General features: G+C 37.4%; 3 protein-coding genes across 11 annotated transcripts; 1 reads left to right on the top strand and 2 right to left on the bottom strand.

Annotated features, from left to right (window-relative positions):
- Positions 1 to 89: 89 nt before the first annotated feature.
- ubtd1a (ubiquitin domain containing 1a) lies at positions 90 to 6,868 on the bottom strand. 3 transcript variants are annotated; one of them, XM_067520994.1, is made up of 5 exons: positions 6,565 to 6,867; positions 5,987 to 6,073; positions 1,611 to 1,838; positions 1,119 to 1,304; positions 90 to 1,006 (listed from the first exon to the last, which is right to left on the bottom strand). In XM_067520994.1, the coding sequence occupies exons 1-5, from the start codon at positions 6,614 to 6,616 to the stop codon at positions 792 to 794; spliced, it is 768 nt and encodes a 255-aa protein (XP_067377095.1). In that variant the 5' UTR covers positions 6,617 to 6,867; the 3' UTR covers positions 90 to 791. The 3 variants fall into 3 exon arrangements, with proteins under 3 accessions (XP_067377095.1, XP_067377103.1, XP_067377112.1); XM_067521002.1 differs by lacking the exon at positions 6,565 to 6,867 and adding an exon at positions 4,725 to 4,833 and having other exon boundaries at positions 5,987 to 6,058; XM_067521011.1 differs by lacking the exon at positions 5,987 to 6,073 and having other exon boundaries at positions 6,565 to 6,868.
- A 2,273-nt stretch (positions 6,869 to 9,141) lies between these two features.
- zdhhc16a (zinc finger DHHC-type palmitoyltransferase 16a) lies at positions 9,142 to 14,738 on the bottom strand. Of its 7 annotated transcripts, none has more exons than XM_067520956.1 (12): positions 14,583 to 14,727; positions 14,002 to 14,076; positions 13,240 to 13,497; positions 12,953 to 13,147; positions 12,775 to 12,863; positions 12,614 to 12,642; positions 12,361 to 12,494; positions 12,065 to 12,148; positions 11,885 to 11,970; positions 10,158 to 10,281; positions 9,946 to 10,016; positions 9,142 to 9,841 (listed from the first exon to the last, which is right to left on the bottom strand). In XM_067520956.1, exons 2-12 carry the CDS (start codon positions 14,068 to 14,070, stop codon positions 9,739 to 9,741), a joined length of 1,242 nt encoding a protein of 413 aa, XP_067377057.1. In that variant the 5' UTR covers positions 14,071 to 14,076; positions 14,583 to 14,727; the 3' UTR covers positions 9,142 to 9,738. The 7 variants fall into 7 exon arrangements, 6 of the variants coding, with proteins under 6 accessions (XP_067377057.1, XP_067377047.1, XP_067377078.1 ...); XM_067520946.1 differs by having other exon boundaries at positions 14,002 to 14,177; positions 14,583 to 14,725; XM_067520977.1 differs by lacking the exon at positions 14,002 to 14,076 and having other exon boundaries at positions 14,583 to 14,738.
- A 559-nt stretch (positions 14,739 to 15,297) lies between these two features.
- On the top strand, positions 15,298 to 21,310 carry mettl18 (methyltransferase 18, RPL3 N3-histidine). The gene is made up of 2 exons (XM_067520910.1): positions 15,298 to 15,476; positions 16,859 to 21,310. The coding sequence occupies exons 1-2, from the start codon at positions 15,372 to 15,374 to the stop codon at positions 17,822 to 17,824; spliced, it is 1,071 nt and encodes a 356-aa protein (XP_067377011.1). The 5' UTR covers positions 15,298 to 15,371; the 3' UTR covers positions 17,825 to 21,310.
- The last annotated feature ends 730 nt before the right edge of the window (positions 21,311 to 22,040 follow it).

The following is a 22,040-nucleotide window of genomic DNA, read 5'->3' as shown; positions in this document are numbered from 1 at the left end:
GTAACACAAATAAATATTACATCTTGAGAAAAAAAACATTGCTTTACTATGTGTTGGAACATTCCTTTAAGCAATCATGATGGCAGAGGTTGACTTGTACAATATTTATTGATAGGTTACCTTAGAACAGTAAGCATCATACTGTAGATAAAACTACACCACTGTGTTTGGAGCAATGAAATAAAACACATGTGATTATCTGTTATCTCTATTACATTCTGTGTCTTCATTATGAATATACAGTTAAAAACTGAAAATGCAGTTTGTACACAGTTACATGACCAAACAACATATAGGGAAACTATTTACATTTGATATGATATTTACATTTTTCTTTCTCGCCTGTTTTCTGACATTTTTATGCTACTTCTCACATTGCATAACAGTAATCTTAAAAAAGAAACATTCACTCCCCTTGTTTGGATCCCCAGGTGAACCACAGTTTATGAATAACCAAAGTATAAATACACATGACACGGAAGGGAACCCATGTAAACAATAGAGGTGTGAGCTGATGCCCACACAAACAGACAGAAAAACAGAAACAGGGATGTGAATCCTAGGAATCTACAATGTTTTTAATCTAAAGTGTTTCAGTGCTTTTCAAGATTCTAACTTCATTTGGAAAAAGGGAAAAATACAAAAATGAGCCATATAAAAGCAATAAATTTGTATATAAAATGTACAGAAAATTCCACTGCAATACCAAAAATGCTTTCATGCCTTTCTGCTACTACTGTACCTGTCTCTGGCACATCTTTTGTCTTTTTCCCTCACCTCTGGCTCACTGCTCAGTTAGTTATGACTGTGGGGTTTATATTGACAATCACTTGGACAACAAAGTCCTTCTGGATCTTGGTATCTTGCAGACGAGTTTTGTCAGTCAGGAGCTTCCCAGAAAAGAACCACCTCTGGCGAACTACACCAATGTCTTCCTGTTCTTCCAGTTGTTTCTTCAACTCAGCAATGGAGTCTGCCATGCTGGCTGTCAGACGCACATCCTTTCCTAATATAACCACAAAGAAACAACCAGAAGGGAAAGTGCATGAATTTGTAAGTTTTTGGATTTAAATGTCATATTGTATACTATATATTGTATCCATGCTGGATGTTTTTACCCGTTGACAATCGCACTCGCAGCTGGAACTCCTGTCTGCATGGAGGGGCCTGGGCAGCCTTTTGTGTGGATTCAGAAACCCTGGTCTCACTGGATGTTTCAGAGATGAGGTTTACAGGTGGAGCCAAAGTGTACGCTGGGAGCTGGTACCGGTTTCCTAGTTCGTCATAACTCTCGGTGAGTGAGCCTGGAGAGGCAGAAATGACCTACATAAACAACCAGTCAGGAACAGCAACAGATTTTAGCCCTGATACATAAATCCTTTCTTTGTCAAAAAACCAGGGAAATTATGAGGCCATAACATTTACATTTACACTGCAACTATTATGTAACTGTTACAGTTGTAATCTCTGAACAACTGATGCATAGGATTCTGCACTCTGTCCTTTGACATTTGTGCTGGAGGTTCCAGGACTTGTACAGCTTACAGTTGCACATTTTCATATCTGAGAAGGCATATGTGTGTTCACGTGCATGTCGAATGGCTTCATACCGTGTGGCAGAGTAATGCAGGCTCCATCCACTATAGCCTGTGCTAGCTCCAGGTCATTGCACTCTGCAGCTAAGGCTGCTGCTCGGAGTGCATCCCAGATCTCTTTGCGTCCATCAAAGGCTGGAGCTGTATCCCAAAACTCGTCCCTTTTACTCCTCAGCTGGCCCTCTGTCATCGGGTACTCACTCTTCCATTTTGGACGCTCCTTCTTGAGGGGTTCATTACGTCCTAAAAAATAAATAAATAAATAAAAGACGGTGGAGCTCATTTTGATAAAAAGACAGACATCAACATGTAAAACATAATGCAGTTTAATAAATAATGGACTATAAGGCAGGAAAAGTGTATGATAGTATTACTCTGTGAACTTTCATATTTTTGCCAGGTTTGCTCAGGTGGCAAGTGCAGCAAAATAAAATTACAAAACACTGTTTTACAAAACACTTCAATGAATAAATTTAAGTTTTACAATTCAGGCACCTGCTCAACTCCAAACAACGCATGAAACTAGTAATTATATCCACCTACAGCCAGTGTTTTAGCTCAGGTATAGCTAGTATATCAGTATACCAAGAAAAGTCAATTTGATTCCCAGAGAGAGGAAAATCAAAGCGATTATTTATAGTGTTGTGGATTACTGCAGTGGCAGGCAACACATACATGTGCACTAACATACACTCACACACACAAGTATGCAGTAGAGGATTATAGGCAGTAATCAGGTTCCACATAACAGGATTTATAGTCTCTTCCCCTATTCCAAAATGCATTGGTTGGACAGATGAGCACTCTTCGGCCAATGAAAGGCAGCAAAACACACACATCTCCCTCAGCAGACAGTGGTAGAGTGAATCTACCACAGCAGGCAAAGAAATAGAAACTTGTGTTTCTCTACACAAATACATTATACAGCAGGCACAATACAAATCAATCATTACATTATCACATTTTCAACTTGTCCACTATATACATATATATAAAGGTTTCATGAAATATTCAAAATTCTTTACTTAGTATTGTATATTTTATTTTAATAAATTAGCTATTTTAGCACAGCAGTCCAAACTCAAAAATCCAAAATGACAAAGAACATACATGTTTTTATATAGTTTTGCAAATGTATTATAAATCATGACCAAAAACTGTATAAAACTGTTCCATCTTTATTTCTATCTAGAAATGTTCTACTGGCTCTGGCTTGGACACTCAAGTAAAGTCAGAGAATGAAGCCATTTTAATGTTGTCTAAGGTCAATGCTTCAGGTCATTGTGGTGCTGACACATGACACATGACTCGCTGTCAGTGGGCAAGCACTCAGGAGCAGGTTTTTATGATTTAATCTGCAGCACAAAACAGAGAGTAATTCAGATGTATATTTTTCGTATATAGTTCACACATCTATAATTTGTGCATCAGTAGTAAAAGCCAAAGTTCATATCAGTTCAGCTTTTTCACATTTTGTAAATAATAAATAAACTTTATATTGTAGTGTATTTGCTTCTAATCAAGTGTCTGTGACAAATAGTGTCTGCACAAATACTCTTCACATCTTTTGTTATATACAGGCAGCTGCAAAGGTTCAAAGTGTGCTAGCATATCGGCCAAACAATTGCAAATATCATGTTTGAAAGTTTTTACTCAACAAGCTGCTTTACAATCTCAGGAAGGTACGCTGAAATAATTGTAGCACCAGTGGGATGTGACAACAAATTAATTCAAGATGTGTGCTCACAACAGATATAGATAGAAATAAAATTTAAAACAATGAGGACAAGGCCCAAGGTTTTGTTTCAGATGGCTCATGGGATATTTTTAAAGTTTGAATGAACAACCATGAGCCAAAAAATACACTTGATCAGTTTACACAGTATAGATCTTTATGGTGTAGTTACTTGGTGCCTATAGAGTGAGGTGGGTGTAATTAGCAGCACCATATGAAAAAAGCTTTTTTCCATCTTATTGCTGGAGTAAGTCAATGAACGTGCTGTTGGTGGAGTGTCAGTGTACAAAGAGATCAGCTCTGACAATGTGTCCTCAGCTGTAAGACCAGCTACCTAGAATCTAAGCTTAGCCATTTCAAATGAAGCCAATGGATCCTTTTTCTTTAAACTTAAACATTCTTGGTAGGTGAAAAAAGACAAGGACAATGCCAAAAATATAAAAAACTAAGCAGGAACTGAATACATTCCTGTGACGTAAATGTAAAACGCTAAAGAGCATTATTGGATTAATGATTGAGTCCATAATTTAATAAAGGGCCATAATATCAACAATGTTTAAAACAAGGTAATGATGCAAATACTTGTAACTTGTAACTTTATTTATTAAACGCTTAAGGTTGACCATAAATAAGAAGTATACAATAGCATAAAACATGTGATAACAATAAATAACAGACAGAATAATACAACAAACAGATAAAATAATGTCAACAACTCAAACTGTGTAAAAGGCTGATGAAAACAAGTGGCTTTTAAGAAGGGATTTAAAAACGGGTAAAGATGAGGCCTGTCTAATGTGCAGGGGCAACTCGTTCCACAGTTTTGGAGCAGCTACTAAAAACCTCGGTCTCCTCTGAGCTTAAGTTTCATTTTTGGGACACTCAGAAGAAGCGGGTTAGCTGATCTAAGCTTCCGTTGTGAAACGTGTGCAGAAGCTCGGAGAGGTACAGCGGGGCAACCCCATTTAAACATTTAAAAGCACAAAAAGACATTTAAAATGGATCCTAAATTGCACAGGCAGGCAGTGAAATGAAGATAAAATGGGAGAAATATGATCATATTTTCGAGTGCCGGTTAAAAGACGTGCAGCAGCATTTTGGACAAGCTGCAGACGAGAGATTGACGACTGACTTACGCCAAGATAAAGTCCATGTGGTGGTAACAAAGGCATGGATTACTGTTTCAAAGTGCTGCTTTGTAAGAACGGGCTTGACTCTAATCACATAAATACATAATAATACCTATTAAACAATAACAAACACAGCCACAACAGTCTTTCACTCAACACAAAAACCCTCTGAGGTAAATTATGGCACAACAAAGCAGAAACATTGAAACATGAAAGCATTCTGTCACACCAGACAAAAAAAATCACTACATAGATTGTACTTACTTTTCAGCAAGATCCTAAGGGGTGTATTTGGAGCATGATAGTAATTGTATTCCCTGGAGTTAGGTACTCCCATAGTTTCTGTTTCTGATGTTTGATGTGAGTCAAACTACTGTACATCAAAAGTACATCAAAACAATGAGCTACAGAGAACAACCCTGATGAAGAGGTCAGCTTGTGATGCGTCCAACCGGCTTTCTGCAACATGCCACACAACGTGATGAGACAAGCACCTGGTGCAGTTTGCCACGGTGTGCAGTCTAAGACTGAGAACTCAGTTACCAATTGTGACCCTTACCCAGTAGCTTACAAATGACCAGACTCCCTCCAATTGCATCCTTACTAATAACAAACACCACAATCCCACAATACCATAAGATCAATTCATGGAAAGAGGTTCTGTATATGAGCCAAGTAAGTTGAGTCCCCTATTCAGAAGGTTGGGCCTGTACACAGGAGACGTAATCCTATCATCTCTATTTAGAGACAGGATAGAAATACCCAAAGGTGACATGGTAAACCTATTAACAGACAATAAACTCTTGTCAGATTATTATAGTGCGTTTGAAGCAGAAGCTACTGTTTGTCTGTGAACTGCCTAATACATAATTCTTTTGCGTGAGGGCTTTGCTTATTAATAAATGCAAATCTAACCCTCAGATGCTGCATCTCACAAAGCCACATAGCTGGACTTTGACTATGATATTAGAGGTCATGTCTTTGTTGCAGGTGTCTTTCTATCTTTCTGTCTTTCTTTCTTCATCTTCCAATGTTTTGCTGCAGGTCAATAAGAATGATTGTAACCAAGTAGGTCAAAATTGGATATGCAAATTCTCAGGGTGAGCCCCTGCTGCGGCAGCTCAATACATAATGCATTAACAATCCAGTCCAGTGCAGAGCAGTTTTTTAAAAGGCAATGGACTGAACATTGTGTCCTTTTCTAATCAGGGCAGGTCTTCAACACAGATTAGACACACGACTAAGCCATGATGCCTGAAACCTTCACCAGCAGTAAGCTTTCAGACTTCCACACAACAGAGGTGGGACTAGAAATCACTGTACGAGATCATAAATGTAGCATTGTTTTAGGTTGCATGTTATATCCCGTCAAGGTTTGGCTTAGTCCCAGTGGGTGGTTTAAGGACATCGTGTTTCAGCCTAAAGCAGTTCTTCTGTGCATTTACTTGGCCTTGAATGTGTGAGTGAATGAATGTGCATAATTTAACAACTGACATGATGCAGTCTAATGTGTTCAAGGTTCTCACCTCCACATTTTTTGCTCCTTGTCGAGCTTTGGGCACTCCCTTGTCCATCGGTCCTACTCCTCCCCACACAGCCTCCCATCACTGTCCCTACATTCCACACCAAGAACAGAAATCATTGGTCTATCAATAGGTTCATCATCATTTTTGTCCTATATTGAACTACCAATGCTATAAATTGCACATTTGATGATGACAAAAAGTGAATATTTGTAAAATTAAGTGCTTAACATGGGCAGCAGCCACAGTGAATAATGACAGCTCAGCACTCCTTGTTCCTGTGAGGTCACACAAGCCGCGATGTTTACGTCACGTGTACTCCCAGCTGACGGTGACACGCGCCTATACCTCATGCCACCCTTAGTGTGATTATCAATTCACACGTTAAAAAACGTTTTACAGTACTAGAATTTATGTTTAGCATTTAAATGCAGCATACTCTATGTTTTTATTTAAAATATATATTTCAGATGGGATGGGACATTGAAATAGTGATTAGTTTGCAGTTTTGTCATTCCGTGGCCTTTTGATACAGCCTGTCAGCATTTACAAAAACAATAGCACTGATTCATTTTGCCTACCGGAAATCCAGTCTGCTAAATTATGCATTCGTCTGCAATTTGCATGCCACATCCGAACTTGCTTCCAAGTGAAGTTATGACTAGATCCTGATGCGATGATCAGCCGGTTGACTGACAAACTGTGTCTGTACTGGACTTCCGGGCTAATAATCAGTCTGGCCTCCAAAATTTCTCAACAGATTCTCAAAAAAAAAAAAAAAAAAAATGCAATCAACATCCGTATTCCCTACGTTTCATTTTGAATGAGGCTCAACCGCACAATCCGTTTGTGCTGATCTGTAATTAAATCCTTCAGTCTGCACGCATGCGCAGCTTAGACCAATTTTTCTACCCTGCGTCATAAGCCACAGTAAGAGCATGGACTGACACGTGACTCCTTCAGAATAAAACTGCACATTGGAAATAATTAACAATTTAGGTTGCAAACAAGTACAAATTCATAATAGTAAATTACCCATAGGCTTGTGAAAAACAACAATAAAAAAAATGAAACTCTAAATGTTATTGGGAGATAATGTGTCAAAAATATGTGTTATGTAAGTTTCCAATTGTTAAGTGGGGGTTCTGTGTGGAGTTTACATGTTCTCCCGTGTTTGTGTGAGTTTCCTCCAGGTACTCCGGTTTCCTCCAGCAGTCCAAAGACATGCATGTTAGGTTAATTGGCGACTCTAAATTGCCCATAGGTCTGAATGGTTGTGTGTCTGTGTATGTCTCTATGTCCGTGATACACTCCAGCAAAACCAACCTTTTAGTTATTTTTCATGTAGGCCTATCTTAAAAATTTCTTTCTAACATTTAAAATTTTAAACAAAAAAGGTGAGAATAACCTATCTAAGGCTTTTACTTTATTAGTTATGCATTGTTGCCAACATATTTCTAACTATCAAGTTTAATTCTATACTTCGATTATGTTGGATCCTAATCTGGCAACAAGTTGATCCCACACAATCAATTTTGGCACAAACATTCTGTTTACTTTATAAAGCCTGTCCTTCAATAGATACAGTATATTTATAGTGTAGGAAAGGGTAAAAATGGAAACACTTAGATATATGAATAAGCCCGGGGAGGGTTACCCTTTACTTTTAGAAGAGCCTACTTCCACAAAGTTGCCACATACCTGGCACATATGTACCATACATAATTAAATAATTAATAATTATTATTACATAATTATGTACAATGTATGTAATTATGTATGTATGTGTTACATTTTTTAATACAAATTTAATAACATAATAACATTTAATGAAGTGATAATTACTGATGACATTAACAATCCCTGAGGGTAAAAAATCAGCTCCACCTTTCCATTTTATTAATCACTGTTCATGTTTTTTGTTAACAACCATAATCAGTATTGTTAAAAATATGTTGTTATCTTAGTAGAGTACTTTTACTTTTGTACTTTAGGTAAAATTGGTACCTAGTAATCTTGGTACCTTTACCTGAATTTTGAGTTTACTTCTACCACCTTTGCACATAGTGAAACACATTTGCTGTGGGGCTGTGTCAGATTGGTCGTGCGTTAATGTGTAAAAGTCAGGCATTAATTTTGTTGCTCAGGGTATAGTGTAATACTTGATTAATCTTTTACAAAGCCAACCGTCAGTGTTTGTTTGGCTGCTGTAAGAGAAATGCACCCTCAATAAAAATGAAGAGTTAGCATAGCCAAGTGTTACATTTGATCCGGTCATTGATAAAAAAGCAGTGTTTTATATATAGAGTTTAGGCCACTGTAGTTACTTTCAGTCCCTGCAAGTGCAACCTGAGTTAACAATTAGTTTTATCATTTGTAAAAATCAACCTTCCAGTGTAACACAACACAGAAGCAAATGGCTGCACTTCCAGAATTACTAGTGAAATGAAAATTACATCTAATTGTATTTAACTGATGTTTTTTAAACCACAGAAATATTTGGTTTCTCAAAAACAGTAACATGTTTCAGCAGTGTTAGGGTGAAAGAGGGTTAGAATCAGATTATAATCATCATAATAATCAGATTTTCATCATCCCTAAATCTTCTTTTTCAGTCAAACTGTTTCTTTAATATTTCACCTTTTCTGCCAACACTAGCACATATAAGTTGTTAATGAGAGAATATTACTCTTGTTCCTTAATATGATGTTCTACACCAAGGGTGAATTTTCATATCTTATTTGATCTAATGTTACACTCAAATTTAATAATGTGCGAGAACTTGAAAACAAATGCACCATTGGGGGCACAAGTAGAATTTCTTTCTCCTTGCATAATGACAACGTTCCTGGATGTCCGTGAACCTTTTTCCAAGTTGTAAAAAATAAAGACAAAAATCTGGCATGCACCACAATTATGCATGTCACTGAGCTGTTGGCATAAGCACTATGAATTAACGCTGCAGTGTGTCTGCTCAATTTATTTATAATAGTGATTATGATTAAAAGTTATACAATAGGTTGTGAAGGCTCCCTTGCCTATGTAGAAATTCCACAATCAAAATATATCATTTAAGCTTAACTTTAAAGAAAAATGATATGTGTATATGTGTGTGTGTAACAATTATCCCTCCTAACTCATAAGAAAGTGTACAACAATTTAAACAAGATATAAAGATTTATTAATGTAACAGGTAAAAAATAAATACAGATAAATAGCATGTTATCATGGTACTGCAATTCAAATCAGATAATAATATTGGATTAGAGTGTGCAAATGGGATAGAGAGGTGGAGATGGTGACATAAACATTGTGTCCCAACACTGTTTTAGACTGTGAAATATTCTTTAAAATAAAAATTTCCTTGGGCAGGAAAGAAAATGTTTTTTCCAAAAATAAATCATAATTTTTGTTCAGTCCAATGATATGTCAGTCGGTGCATGTGACTCGTATAAACAATAACCCATTGTAAACTGAATGCTTAGAATCAAGTAAGACCAGTTTGTAAGTCAAACCTAGTGGGCAACAAGCCACTCTTTAATCGTCGCCTTTTCAGTCCTGAAAAATATAGACCATTGAAACATGAGAAATGCCACAGCAAATATTTGAGGTATTGGAGGTTGACATGACCCCATATTTTCAGTTGTATGGAGCCACCATGCAAGGATCCTTTCACCCAACCAAATCAAAGGACAAGAATGGCTTGGACACAGTAAAGACTGCTGAAAGTAGGCTGCAACTAGGCCTGGAGTCTGTCATACAGGTATCAAGTCCTTTTTGACTGGGAATGTGTCCCATGTCAAACCATCACCATGAGGGGTGTGTCCAGAGGGGAGGAGAACACGTGTAACCCAGTGACTAAGAACAAAAGATTAAGCAAAACAGGCGGTGACAATAAGTACAGGGCAGATAGTTTATAGATGGGTACCTTAACAGAAATGTCTACAAAAGGTAAAACACACCTTTTCTTCTCCACACCAAAGAAGATTTTCCAGTTATTCATCTTGCCATAGTTGAAAGGGTTTCTGTATACCTGACAAAAAAGATTTAAAAAATAAATTTTTTATTACATTTTTAAAAATCCTTGCCATACACACCAAAAGACCACGTTTCTCTTAGTTGAAAAATCAAAACCTAAATTATTTCAATTTTAATGCAAGTCTAAGAAGCTCACCTTTCCCCATTTTGCCATTCGCTTTGTTTCTTTGCTGTTAATGTGTCTTTCTATGCTGGTCTCTCCTCTAGATATAAGAACTGCGTGCCAAATAGTCAAAGCTCCCAGGGCCAATCCCACTGTACTGAAGAAAAAAAAACATTACATTTTTATAAAAGACAACATTGTCCCAATACCGTTATAAATCCTGATGTTAACCGTATGGAAATAATAGCAGCATGTTGGATGTTATTCTTATAACATTAGAAGAGCCTACTCGACTGTTTTAAAAAACTAAATAAAATTAACCCAATTAAATATGTGAGACAAAAAATGTATTTATTACAAAATTATATACAAAATTATCACAGTGCAGCAATAACTATACATTTTTACTTTTACATAACTTTTTATTAGTCCTGCATATCAGCTTAGAAGGATTTTAGCCCGTTCTCTCTATAGAGTTCTACAGTAACAGTCAGAACTCAAAAGATTACATCTCTTCAGCTTGAACCATTTTCTGTTTGAATGACTTGCATGTTTCAGGTTGCTGCATGATCTACTTTCTCTTGAGCTTCAGTTCACAGGTGGATATCCAACATTTTCCTGTAGAATTTGCTTGCACGACTCCGAATTTATATCAATGATAGCAAACTATCCTGGTACAGGGTCAGCATAGCCCAAATCTTTATAATGTTACCACTATGTTTAACAAATGGGATAAGGGTCCCTCTGTATTCTGGGATGGTGTGTTTAGTTGTTGCCAAATAAACAACTGTCATTCTAGCAAAAATGTTTACATTGGTCTCATTAGTCCACACTAAGCTTTCAATCAGCCTCCCAGCTTGTCTACATGCAGAAAAATAAACAAAAGGCAGGCAGGCAGCGATGTTAGTTTGGGAGAATGGCTTCCACACCTCGAAATCTGCAAAGCATACCATCGTTATATAATGATCTCTTAACGATGACCTCACAAACCTTAAAATTAGTCACTGAAAGAAACGCCTTTGGTTTTGTAAAGGTTTTCCTCATCTCCTCCCAAACTAATACACACCTTGTTCTCAGGTTGATCTTTGTTGGTCAACCACTCCTAGGGAGGGTAACAGCGGCACTTATTGTCCTCCAGTTGTTCACAAACTGCCTGACAGTCAACTGAGTTGAGTGCAGACTTTTTTGTTACCATTCCCATTCTGTTAAACAACTCTTCTTCCAAAGCCTTCAGAGATCTCCTTTGTTTGAGCCATGAAACACATCTAGTACAAAGCTGTGTTTTTAAGATCCCTGTTCCCTAATAAAGTAATGAACAAGTGTAATTTTTTTTGTCATTTGTTTATTTGGGTTCCCTCTATTGAGTTTTGGGCTTGCAAAAAAGTGATCATCTGAAGGGCTTAAAAATTTTTAGAACCAAATTACTTTTCAACGATTTGATATTTAAACAATTGATTTCTGAAGTCTTCCTGGACCCACTTTCCTACCAACTGCAATAAAAAAATAAAATTTGTTTGTTTTGCTGCAGTAACGGTTTTTCCACTTTCTTTGTGAATTACATTGTGGGACAAAGGCATTTTCAACAATGCACTTAAATATTAAAGCAGATTTATTATGCATACCGATATCTACGAGTGTGCTTCATTATGTCACTTTTCCAGTCTGAACCCACTACATACACAAAATGTCATAGCATAGACTTGGCTAACATTAGTCAAGGTCTTATGTGGGAAAAAAATAAAATGAAATGTATATTTTACCTGGTAAGCACCCACATGTAGATGATGCTCTTATGAATCATCTTATCCTTAAAGGTGTATGATGGTGCAGGGGTCTGATAGGTGGTCTTAAATAAAACAAGAAGGGCACATATTTACAAAACGAACGGATAAGAGACAATGATAAATGTAATCATGTTGTTGTGCATTTTAAAACTGTACCTGACCAGGGGGGAGAAGGCCTATAAGAAGTCCCATCCCTGTTACTTGTACCCCTGGCTTTTCCATATCCAAATGCTTAAAGCGCTAATGGAACAGCCCACATATACAATCCCAAGTGTTAAAGACAGAAACAAGGCAGTGTCAGTAACAAACACTGCAACAAGACACAGAGAAAAAACACCAGACATGGAGAATAGATAATAAACCAAACCTAACAACTCATACAAGAGCAAAACGCCAGACAGGCGTTCTAGCAAAAGCAGTCCTACAGTCTGATGCAAGTCTGAGAATCTTACCTCAAGAGCATTGTATGCATCTAGGAACAGGTTTCTACCACTAATGCTACAGTAAACACAGCCCAAGGTCATGAAGAGACAGAAAGAAAAGAAGTAACGGTGGTTAAAATGACCCACACAGTTATTCAACCAGGCTGAGATGCTGACATTAAGGAAAACAACACTCTCTTCGTGGTCGCAATATAAGATTTCTGTAACAAAATTAAAAACAAAATTGAAATAATGTTAGCACATAATGTTAGCATAAGGATACGACAATGGTGATCCATTTTTAGAATGCACCTGAAAAAGAAAAAGAAAAAGATTCATTTTGATATCAAGTTAAGTTTTTCCAAACTTAAACAAAGGCTTGATAACTTGAAATTCCCCTGTTAGTCCATGATTCACTGTAAAAATATTATGATGTTGACTCACCTGTTACAGATACCACAGTGATGGGCTCTTGCTGGTTTGGCTATGATGCATTTTTTGCACACTGACACAAATGGAGTTTCATTTTTTTCCTGTAAGAAAACATTGCTGCATTAGCTGTTATGAAACAAGACGATTAAAGCTCTTTGGTTCTGCATTAAAGTAAAAGATGAGATCTTACTGTTGGGGGCCAACCAGGAGAGGTCTTGGCTGCCTTGTAGTAATGAAAAACAATCATGATGAGGTTCCAATGTCCATAACAAATGTGCCAAGCAATCCATGGAGGGGAGTATGTGTTGAGGATCAGAGGCAATAAGACCAGATAAGCTATCCCCAAGATGGAGCTGGTCAGTATCACCACAAGACAAACGAAAACCTTACAAAAACAGAGTAAGAGCTTTCTTAAGACAAGTACTAATAACCTTCCTGCAATAAAATAAAATAGCACACAGATAAACATGCGCTCACCAAGCCAAACCAGCGGGTCACATAATCAACTGTCCAAAACACTGGTTCAAAGATTGAGTCAAAGACCACATCTGAGTCGGTGAGGGAATTAAAGTAAAGTGACTGCACAAGCAGTTTCATGTAAGACCACATTTCCTTAATCCATGGAGGCAGTTTGTTCCTTCCTCTCCTGGTACATGACCGTAAACGCAAAGAGCGCAGTAGGTGGAGCACAGAAGTGGGACACCACCGCATCCTGCATCTGTGATATGCACAAACCTACAAGAAAAATTAAGAATTTACCTTCACGCCCTAAATAGCTAACAGAGACATGAATCTTGAAAACATGTCTCCCATTTTGTCCAGTTGTCACACTAACTGCATCTTAAATACATCACTGTACAAATAAGAGAATGCAGGAATAATTTTGACTACAAATCAACAACTACAACTACAAGAACTACAATTATCTTTCTTATGATTATTATTATCAGTGTGTTATGATACGATACCCTTAATAATACACTGATTTTGGGTTAATATTTTTGCTAAATTTGTTTTAAGAAATGTCCATTTCAATGTCCTCAATTCACCTAACCCGCTTGTTTTATAGAAACAATAATCCCAGACCCAAAGTTATTCAACAAAGACACACAAAAGCTGTACTTTTTTTAAAATATAAATTAGAAGCTATAGCATTGCTATCTTTGCTATTTTAGTTGGAAAGTACATGTTGATAGACCAACCCTTCAGCTCTAATCTAGTGAATTATTTCAAACTTACCACGTGCTGAATTTGAGATGCAGCCGACTTGTTTTTATTGGCAGTTATGTTGTTTAAACACCTCGCCATATAAACCTGTGAAAACTCACTCTTAAACTTCATCAGATAAAGCTGTGTTCCCAGACGTTTACAATGTTCAAATGGGCTGGCTCACATGAGTACGACATGTTAAAAGCCTGAAAAGACATAATCTTGTTTTGCTGCATTCCAAACAGGGTGGGGATTGAACACTTAGCGGCTACCTGATGCTATAGGGGCAGTGATCGGGAGTGGGGTTGATTTTGGTTTGCAGCAGCACGAACAGCAGCAGCACCAACAGCAACAGCAGCAGCGTTTAGCTTTAACTACAATATCAGGCAATGACGCGAACAATCAACGACCACTGTAAAACAATTAGCTACAGTTCTTGCCTCACGAAACCTTAACAGTTAGTATTCGCATTATTCACGAACCACTGAATGTTGTTACAAAATCCCTTTTGCTTGAGTACCAAACAGTGTTCACCTATTCAGTTATCCAACTGCTGCGGCTCATACTCTGATAGTTACCAACATTTTGGATTTATTTTAGGCAATACTCACTGATCTATTAGGGCAAAAAATATTGCTGAGACCACCCTTTTCTTCGACATTCACAAACAAAAGGAACAACGGGATTATTGCCACATGTTAAGGAAGAAAAGCAGAATCGGTATCACTGACAGTTAAATCCCAATTTAAGGTAGTGCGCATGCGCTCTAAAAAACCGGAAGGGATTATGGTATTGCGAGTCAGGAATTAATACATTGACTTGAGTGTTTTTATGTATTGTATTGTAGATCTTTAAAAAACATATTTAGTTAATTAATAAGAAGTATCACGATGTGGATTCAAAGAAAGGTTTGGTTAGTTTGTAAAAAAATGTACTGTTTGGCCTCTTAGATGCCAGTTTTTCATATGTCGATAATGTACTATTTTGTTCGGTAACTTTTATATTCATAAATATATATTCACACGTTTCGTTATGTATGAAAACATAAATGCTAAAAAAAGTTTTAACAACTGTTATATAACTGTTGTAAACATGTGTCTATGTTATGGCATATATGTAATTTGAAAATTGTCAATAAAATATTTAAATTTAAAAGAAGAAGAAAACTACACTGGGGAATGTGCTGGGAAAGAAGGCAACGTTGAAGGTTAATGGTCTTTAATTTACTGTATGTGATGTACATGTTATGCGATGTACATCTTACTTTCAGTAGGTGGCGGTAATGCACCTGTAAACTGGTTTGCCACACGCCATTTAACCCAAAGAAGAAAATAGGAAGACCACGACGAAGAGAAAGACGTCGATTCGCCATGTGGTGACAAGCGTTGTAGACAAGCATCATGTCATTTTGTTTTAATTTTGATGTTCCAGCACAAACTACACACACGGGCAACATTGATGGAAATTATTCCCAAGGTGGAGAGAAAGACAGTGCTGCTCAATCTGTGAGTGACGTTTACTCACTAATATTATATTCGATGTTATGGTAGATTAAACAAAGGTAACGTTGCACTCGTGTTCTCTGACCTGATTTGTTGGATTTGCTTTTTTGATTTAACGCTATTTTGTTAAAAATCTGTTTTATTTTTTAAAGGACTAACACCATGTTATTCATCTTTATTATAATACAAATGGTCCAAGGACAGGTAATGTTTGGCCAGTTTTAAACCAGAAAAAATAAATAACTGAACATGAAAGCACATTATTGACCCATACACTAGATTACACAAATATATAAATAAATAGGAACTAAGCTGGCCAAACAAATAAACATGCTTATGCTTATTAAATAAGGGAAATGTGGATTTTTGATTTACTTTGCATGAATTCATAAAAGTTGTACAATTCCAAAATTTTGATTTTATATACATATAGACTGGACTTTATAATAAATCATAGAATCATATTGTTGTATAAAAATATAAAGACTTCTTTTCCTGCAAAGTCTAAGCATTTAGAGTTGACCAGAGGGGCACACGCCTTCACACACACACACACTTAACTCATATGCAGATTATCGAATTGACTAATTTCCCCTGTGTAAGTCATTCCATCACAGTTAACAATGAAACTCCTATTTCTTTCAGGTGCAATTTACAAGAGAGTGTAGGTTGACGGCCTGTTTGCCCATGAGCCTTGACGTCATAGAGACACAGACATGTCAATAAAGAGTCATAGCAGAAATTAGGCCATACTGACAGTAGACTTTAAGTTGTTATTGTTATGACTTTTGTTCAAAGCATGACAAAAAGGCGTTCAACACACTCATTTTATATAGTCTGTTGTACTGTGGTGAGTGTGACTAATCAGCCAACAATGTTTGCAGCTAATGACATGGCTGATTTGTAACTCTTGTCTTAGCTCTCATTTGTCAATTTCAACATCCACAATGATCCCACGGCATCTGCTTCATTTGACATCAAAACTTGTAATTTCATCGGCAGATGTCATGTCACCCAAGTGAAATTTTATGTTGTGAAACCATATTAGCTTTGCATTTTTTCACTGTACTTCAGTGTATGTATTTTGAATATTATATTAATGGAAAACAGCTCTATACTCATAGAAATTTCAGCCCCTGCCCCTAAGAAAATCCCCGTTTGTGCTACTTGACACCCCCAGTCAGGCAACATGGCAATGGTGTAAACTCAGAACTGGCTGGAAACCGGCCTTAACCTGGCTGGGATTCTAATGCAGCACATTTAGAACATACACATTTCATTGTTAATTCCTATGAAGAACCAGAGGTCCCATGATCATTTTAAGTTTACATGTAATATTGTGTATTGCTGTTCCCTAACCATGCATACTGGCTTTTATTTTTCAGACAGATGACACTACTAAACCAGCAGAGCCAGTAAAAGAGGCCAAAAAGCACCTTCCACCATCTGACCTTCAGTTCCTGCCAGTGGATGCTGTCTTTGAAACAGTTTCTATCGGAACCCTTCCTCCTCTCCACTTCCTCAATGAGACCGTTTTTGAGAAGACAGCCTCTGAGAGGGAGGATTGGGAGAGAATTTTCTCCCTCTCTGCTGAGCAGAAGTCTGATCTCATCTCTGGCGTGTATGAGGGAGGGCTGAAGGTGTGGGAGTGCACTTATGACCTTCTGGAGCTGATTGAGAAACAGGAAGCGACCTTTGGGGGGAAGGCAGTTTTAGATTTGGGCTGTGGTGCTGGGTTGTTGGGAATATTGGCCCTAAAGAGACGAGCCAGGCAAGTCCACTTTCAAGATTATAACAGTACTGTTATTGAACAGCTAACAGTGCCAAATGTAATATTAAACTGCCAAACCGATGATGAAGCAGACAGTAAAAATGACAAAGAAGGGAGGGGAAAGGGAAAAACAGAGAAGGAAGCTGATTGTGAAATGACGAAAGACAGAGAGGAGTTAACAGATTGCAGCCCACCTCCCAAGAAAAGAGCCGTAGACCTATCCCAGCACCCATTACTACCCAAGTGTTGTTTTTTCTCAGGTGACTGGAGCACTTTTCTTGCTTTGGTTCTACAGACAGATCCACCACCAAAATATGATATTATATTTACCTCAGAAACCATCTACAACACAGCTTACTACTCTGTGCTACATGAGACCCTCCACAAACTGCTGGCACCAGATGGACTTGTCTACCTGGCCACCAAATCCCATTACTTTGGAGTAGGTGGTGGACTACACCTGTTTAAGAATTTTGTGGAGCAGAAGGGTATTTTCTCTGTGGATCACCTGTGGGATGGGGAAGAGGGACTTCAGAGGCATATAGTAGCCCTTCGTTTTAAAACAGCAAAGGGCTCCTGAATGCCGACACCGATAACTGATAATGAATCCGTTTAATAATTAAAAAAAGGTAAAAAAAAAAAAAAAAATCTGTATGAAATATAATACACAAGCGCAACAGTGGTAAATAAAAAAGTTGTGATTAGGGGGGGAAAAAAGCCATTTCATCTCTCATTTGCTTCCTTTACTTCCTCTATAGAAATTTGAATATGTCTGCCAGTAACTCAAGTGCAGTTGAAAGGGGCTGTTACAGGTCTTTGGATGCATGGGGAGGAAAAAAAGGAAATGGGCTCAGTGACCTATGCGAGTGATTTTCCCCAGTGTTCAAACAGCAGCATGAAAGCCAGGCTTGTTTCTGAAGTCCAGCGCAAAATGTCAATTGCAACTTATCCCACCAGCCCAAGGATGTAGTTTGAAAGTGGATTCTACAGTCACTGCACATCAATGATGGGTTTGTATGGGGTCTCTGTACCTGTCATTCTAGTAATGGCTTTTGTTAAGTTTGTCAATTTCTATATTCACTGAAATTCACCACAGAATCTTCAAAAAAAGAGTCCTGACACAATATGAGCACACGCTGGGAAACGTGCAGATATGCATCCCTACATGAAGGAAGCTATTCTGTTAATTCTTTCAACCCAACCTGGAATCCCCTTTTTGTCCCGACCAAGGAAATCCATTTAATAAATCTGTCAGGGCTTTTTCTGAGGAAGTATACACCAAGTCCAGACAAGTGCCTGGTATTTGGAATGATTAGATAAAGGGGATGAGTGAACATGCGGGGTTTTCAACATGGTCATTAAACAATGAAACTGTTTGAAAATGAGTTCTGCTACCTTATCAAAAAATTATGGTTTTACCCTGCTGACCTAGTGTTCATCTGACCTCATCACTGTAATATTTGACTACGACCAGAGATCAAATAAAAGTTATTTGTGGAAGTCTGTTATCAAATGCAGCTCTATTAGTCCTCCCAGGAATAAATTACTCCAGGTACACACATACTCCCATGAATGAGTGTCATCCTAAACATGCTTGTGACGCAAGTAGTACACACTACCCTGCTGATAAATAATGCTTGGAAAAAGATAAAACTGTTCTCTAGAAAACTGTGTCACCAGCTCAAACATGACAGTGCACATTGACACCTACACTGTGAGCACAGAATTTCCAATTACATATAATGTCAATATACTGTAATGTTATTTTACAGTTACGCACACGCTCAACACCTCAGACAATTTCTGTTTGCATATGCCTAACTGGCAAACTTCCAGTGTGTCCGCTTCGTCATCATCTCTCATCTTGACAGCTGTTCATGGCTTGTGGGGGAATTCCTGGTTCCTTCAATAGACACAGCCTTTCCCCTGCTTACTTTATGGGAACAGGGGGCAGGGCTAGTCAGATGGTTTTCCTCAGAAACTATTATGTGTTGATTCACTGTGAGGGGGCGTGCTGTTCACTCCCACTGTTTCCTTCTTACTGGGAAGTGACTGTCAGGCTTACCGTACAGAGGGAGTGTATGAAAAACAGATAGAGAAGAGGGAGGGAGGCTGATGTGTTATGTGAAAGGTAGTGGTATTTAAGATTCTTTGCTCTGAATGTCAGCCAGTATGCTGTATCCTTCCTTGGGACTTGGAGGACATGGGAGAGCGAGCAGAAGTTGACGTGACTGGGGGAGGGATGGCTTACTCTGTACCCATTCAGTTTGGAAAGGCTAGCTGCTGATTCAACATTAAAACATCTTTTAATTGAGATGGGACTGCTGAGAGATTGACTCTGTAAGAGCACAGAGCTGGAAGGCCTCTATAAGGAGATGCATTTCTGATTCATCCACGAGTGTGAAAGAAAATCTTCAACAATTACCATGGTAAGTATATGGTCAGAAATGTATCTCAAACAGGCCAAATGATGATTGGTTTGAAAAACTAAATGGGACACATTTGATTTTGTATACCTATAGAAATCAGTTTAAAGTTGTGAATTTAGATTTTGAAATAGGTAAAATAGAGTTCTCAGAAATAGCAGCTTCCACATTTTTTGAGCTCCAGCACTTTATGATGTTAATGCTGCTGTACTATATTAATAAGATCTTTGAATATGACATGTTAAAAAAAAAAGTACAGGATTTAAGACTGGGTTAATACTCAAATGGGGATCGCTCATCTAGTAACAGGCAGTAGAACCGGTTGTTTCCCAGTCCAACTGCCGGAAAGATAGGAGTTTCCTGAACGTGTTCAGGTGTGGCCTTCCTCAGAAAGTTCAATGTACTGCGTTACACATATCCTAGAAGAATGTTCACTCATAGTGAGTAGACCACTGTGACTGAGATAACATTGAGAAATTATCTCATTGTACTGTCATTGTCAATATTGACTCCAGGCCTTGAGTCAGGTGTTTTTTAGTTGAATGAAGAGATCATGTAGTACATCAGAGGTTAGTTAATACTAAACTTATTTTGGAGGGTTCAAAGATACATTGAACTGTATGTCCGTAATCACAGTGTCCCAAAGTTCTTTTCCTGGGAGTGTACAGCTATAATTTATGACTCACTTCATGTCTTGACCAGAGCACTATCTGATTCAGCCCATCAGCCCAGTGGACAAACTTTTGTTTTAGTAGTTGTGAAACATTTCCAGGAGTACTTAGGTTTAGAAGATGATTGGATTCTTTAGATGACGTCGAAACTCTCCATAGACTTTGTCTAAACCATGCAGATCCATTTAATCATAGCTACATTTTCAAGGTTTGTTTTCCGCTTTAGGTTAATTTCACTTTTCCAATTTGCCTTTGCTAATGAAAATGTTATCAAACTGACTGCATAATAATACAAAAGCCACTTATTAGTGATCACTGTTTCATAATCATCTTTAGTCACTTCTAAGTCCCTGTTGCTCAATCTTTCAATTAAAGAAGTAGAGCTTATGTTATTATCTCATCATCACCCTACTTTTCTTAAGAATTGTCATGTGTGGCTTAACGTCAGTACACTCCTCTGTATTTTATATACGATATATAACAACTTGTATATTGTATTTGTTTTTATTTCAGTAGTTTTACAATGCTTTGTTGGGTATAGACTGTGTTATTTTGGTTTTATTTCATTAACACTTAGGCAATAAGCTGAGTTGTGTAAAATGATTAAGCCATCAAAGGCTCAAGAGTCTCTTACGAACCAAATTTTTATAAGTACTCTACTATGAGAACTGAATTCCATAGATGGTGGCGTCTTCAGATGTCATCTATGGGCTCAGTTCTTTTGGCATGGTACTAGTTTGTCAGCTGCAGTGTACAACACCATGAGAAACCATTAATACATTGTGATGGTAATTAATTAAAGCATGTCTTAGGTTTACTACACATTCAAACAGGCAAGAATTTGTTAATTCGAAAGAGTGTAATATATTACAATGTTTTTGTGAATAAAACAAGGACATTTCTGTTTCTGACTATTTTAAAGTTGGTTATAAGTATATTATGTATCGCCAATAAAGTGAATTGAAGTAAGTTATTGTCGTATGTAATTTATTAAATATAACTACTGCAAATACTGTTTAACATTTGCAACATGTATAACTTCACAAGGAGAGTGGGAGCATTAAATGGCAAAGAGTTTTAGAAATACAAGAGCTACGATGCTACATAGTTTTGGGTGCCCTGGTGATTGCAGTTTAATAAATTGATCTATAACATCGTTTTTTTCAACATCATTTGAATCTAACAGAATTTCAAGTTGCCACTACTGTATTATAAAACACAATATTATAAGAAGTTTCATAAGAGGAGTTAATAATTTCAATAGATTAAGTAGTAGTACTGGTAGTACATAGGTACTGGTACTGGTACATAGCACTGGTTCAACACAGTTCTTTTGAAGTAATGTTTTTTTCTCAAAGTAATTCTAGGTTTTCTGGGCTGTGCATTATACAAAAGACCCTCCTGATAATCTATGTTAGACAGAACTAAAATGTTTTAGGCTATGTACAACCCAGGCCAAATTCCCTTCTGAAACTGCAGTTAGAAGAAAAAAGCTACAAGGACTTATTGCTGAATTTTCATACATATCTCCCACGTGGATGGAACAATATCACAGGAGTGGTTTGCAGTAGTTGTAGTCCGCACCATCCATATTGAGACCTATGACTACAATGTGAAGGTGGCTGCAATTGCGTCATAGAGTGAAGTAAAATGGAAACTTACCCGGTAGCATAAAACAAGGTTATACGCATAAAAAAAA

This window comes from Channa argus, chromosome 1 (genome assembly GCF_033026475.1).
Source record: "Channa argus isolate prfri chromosome 1, Channa argus male v1.0, whole genome shotgun sequence".
Taxonomy (NCBI): domain Eukaryota; kingdom Metazoa; phylum Chordata; class Actinopteri; order Anabantiformes; family Channidae; genus Channa; species Channa argus.
This window is presented reverse-complemented; position numbering and strand designations above follow the sequence as displayed.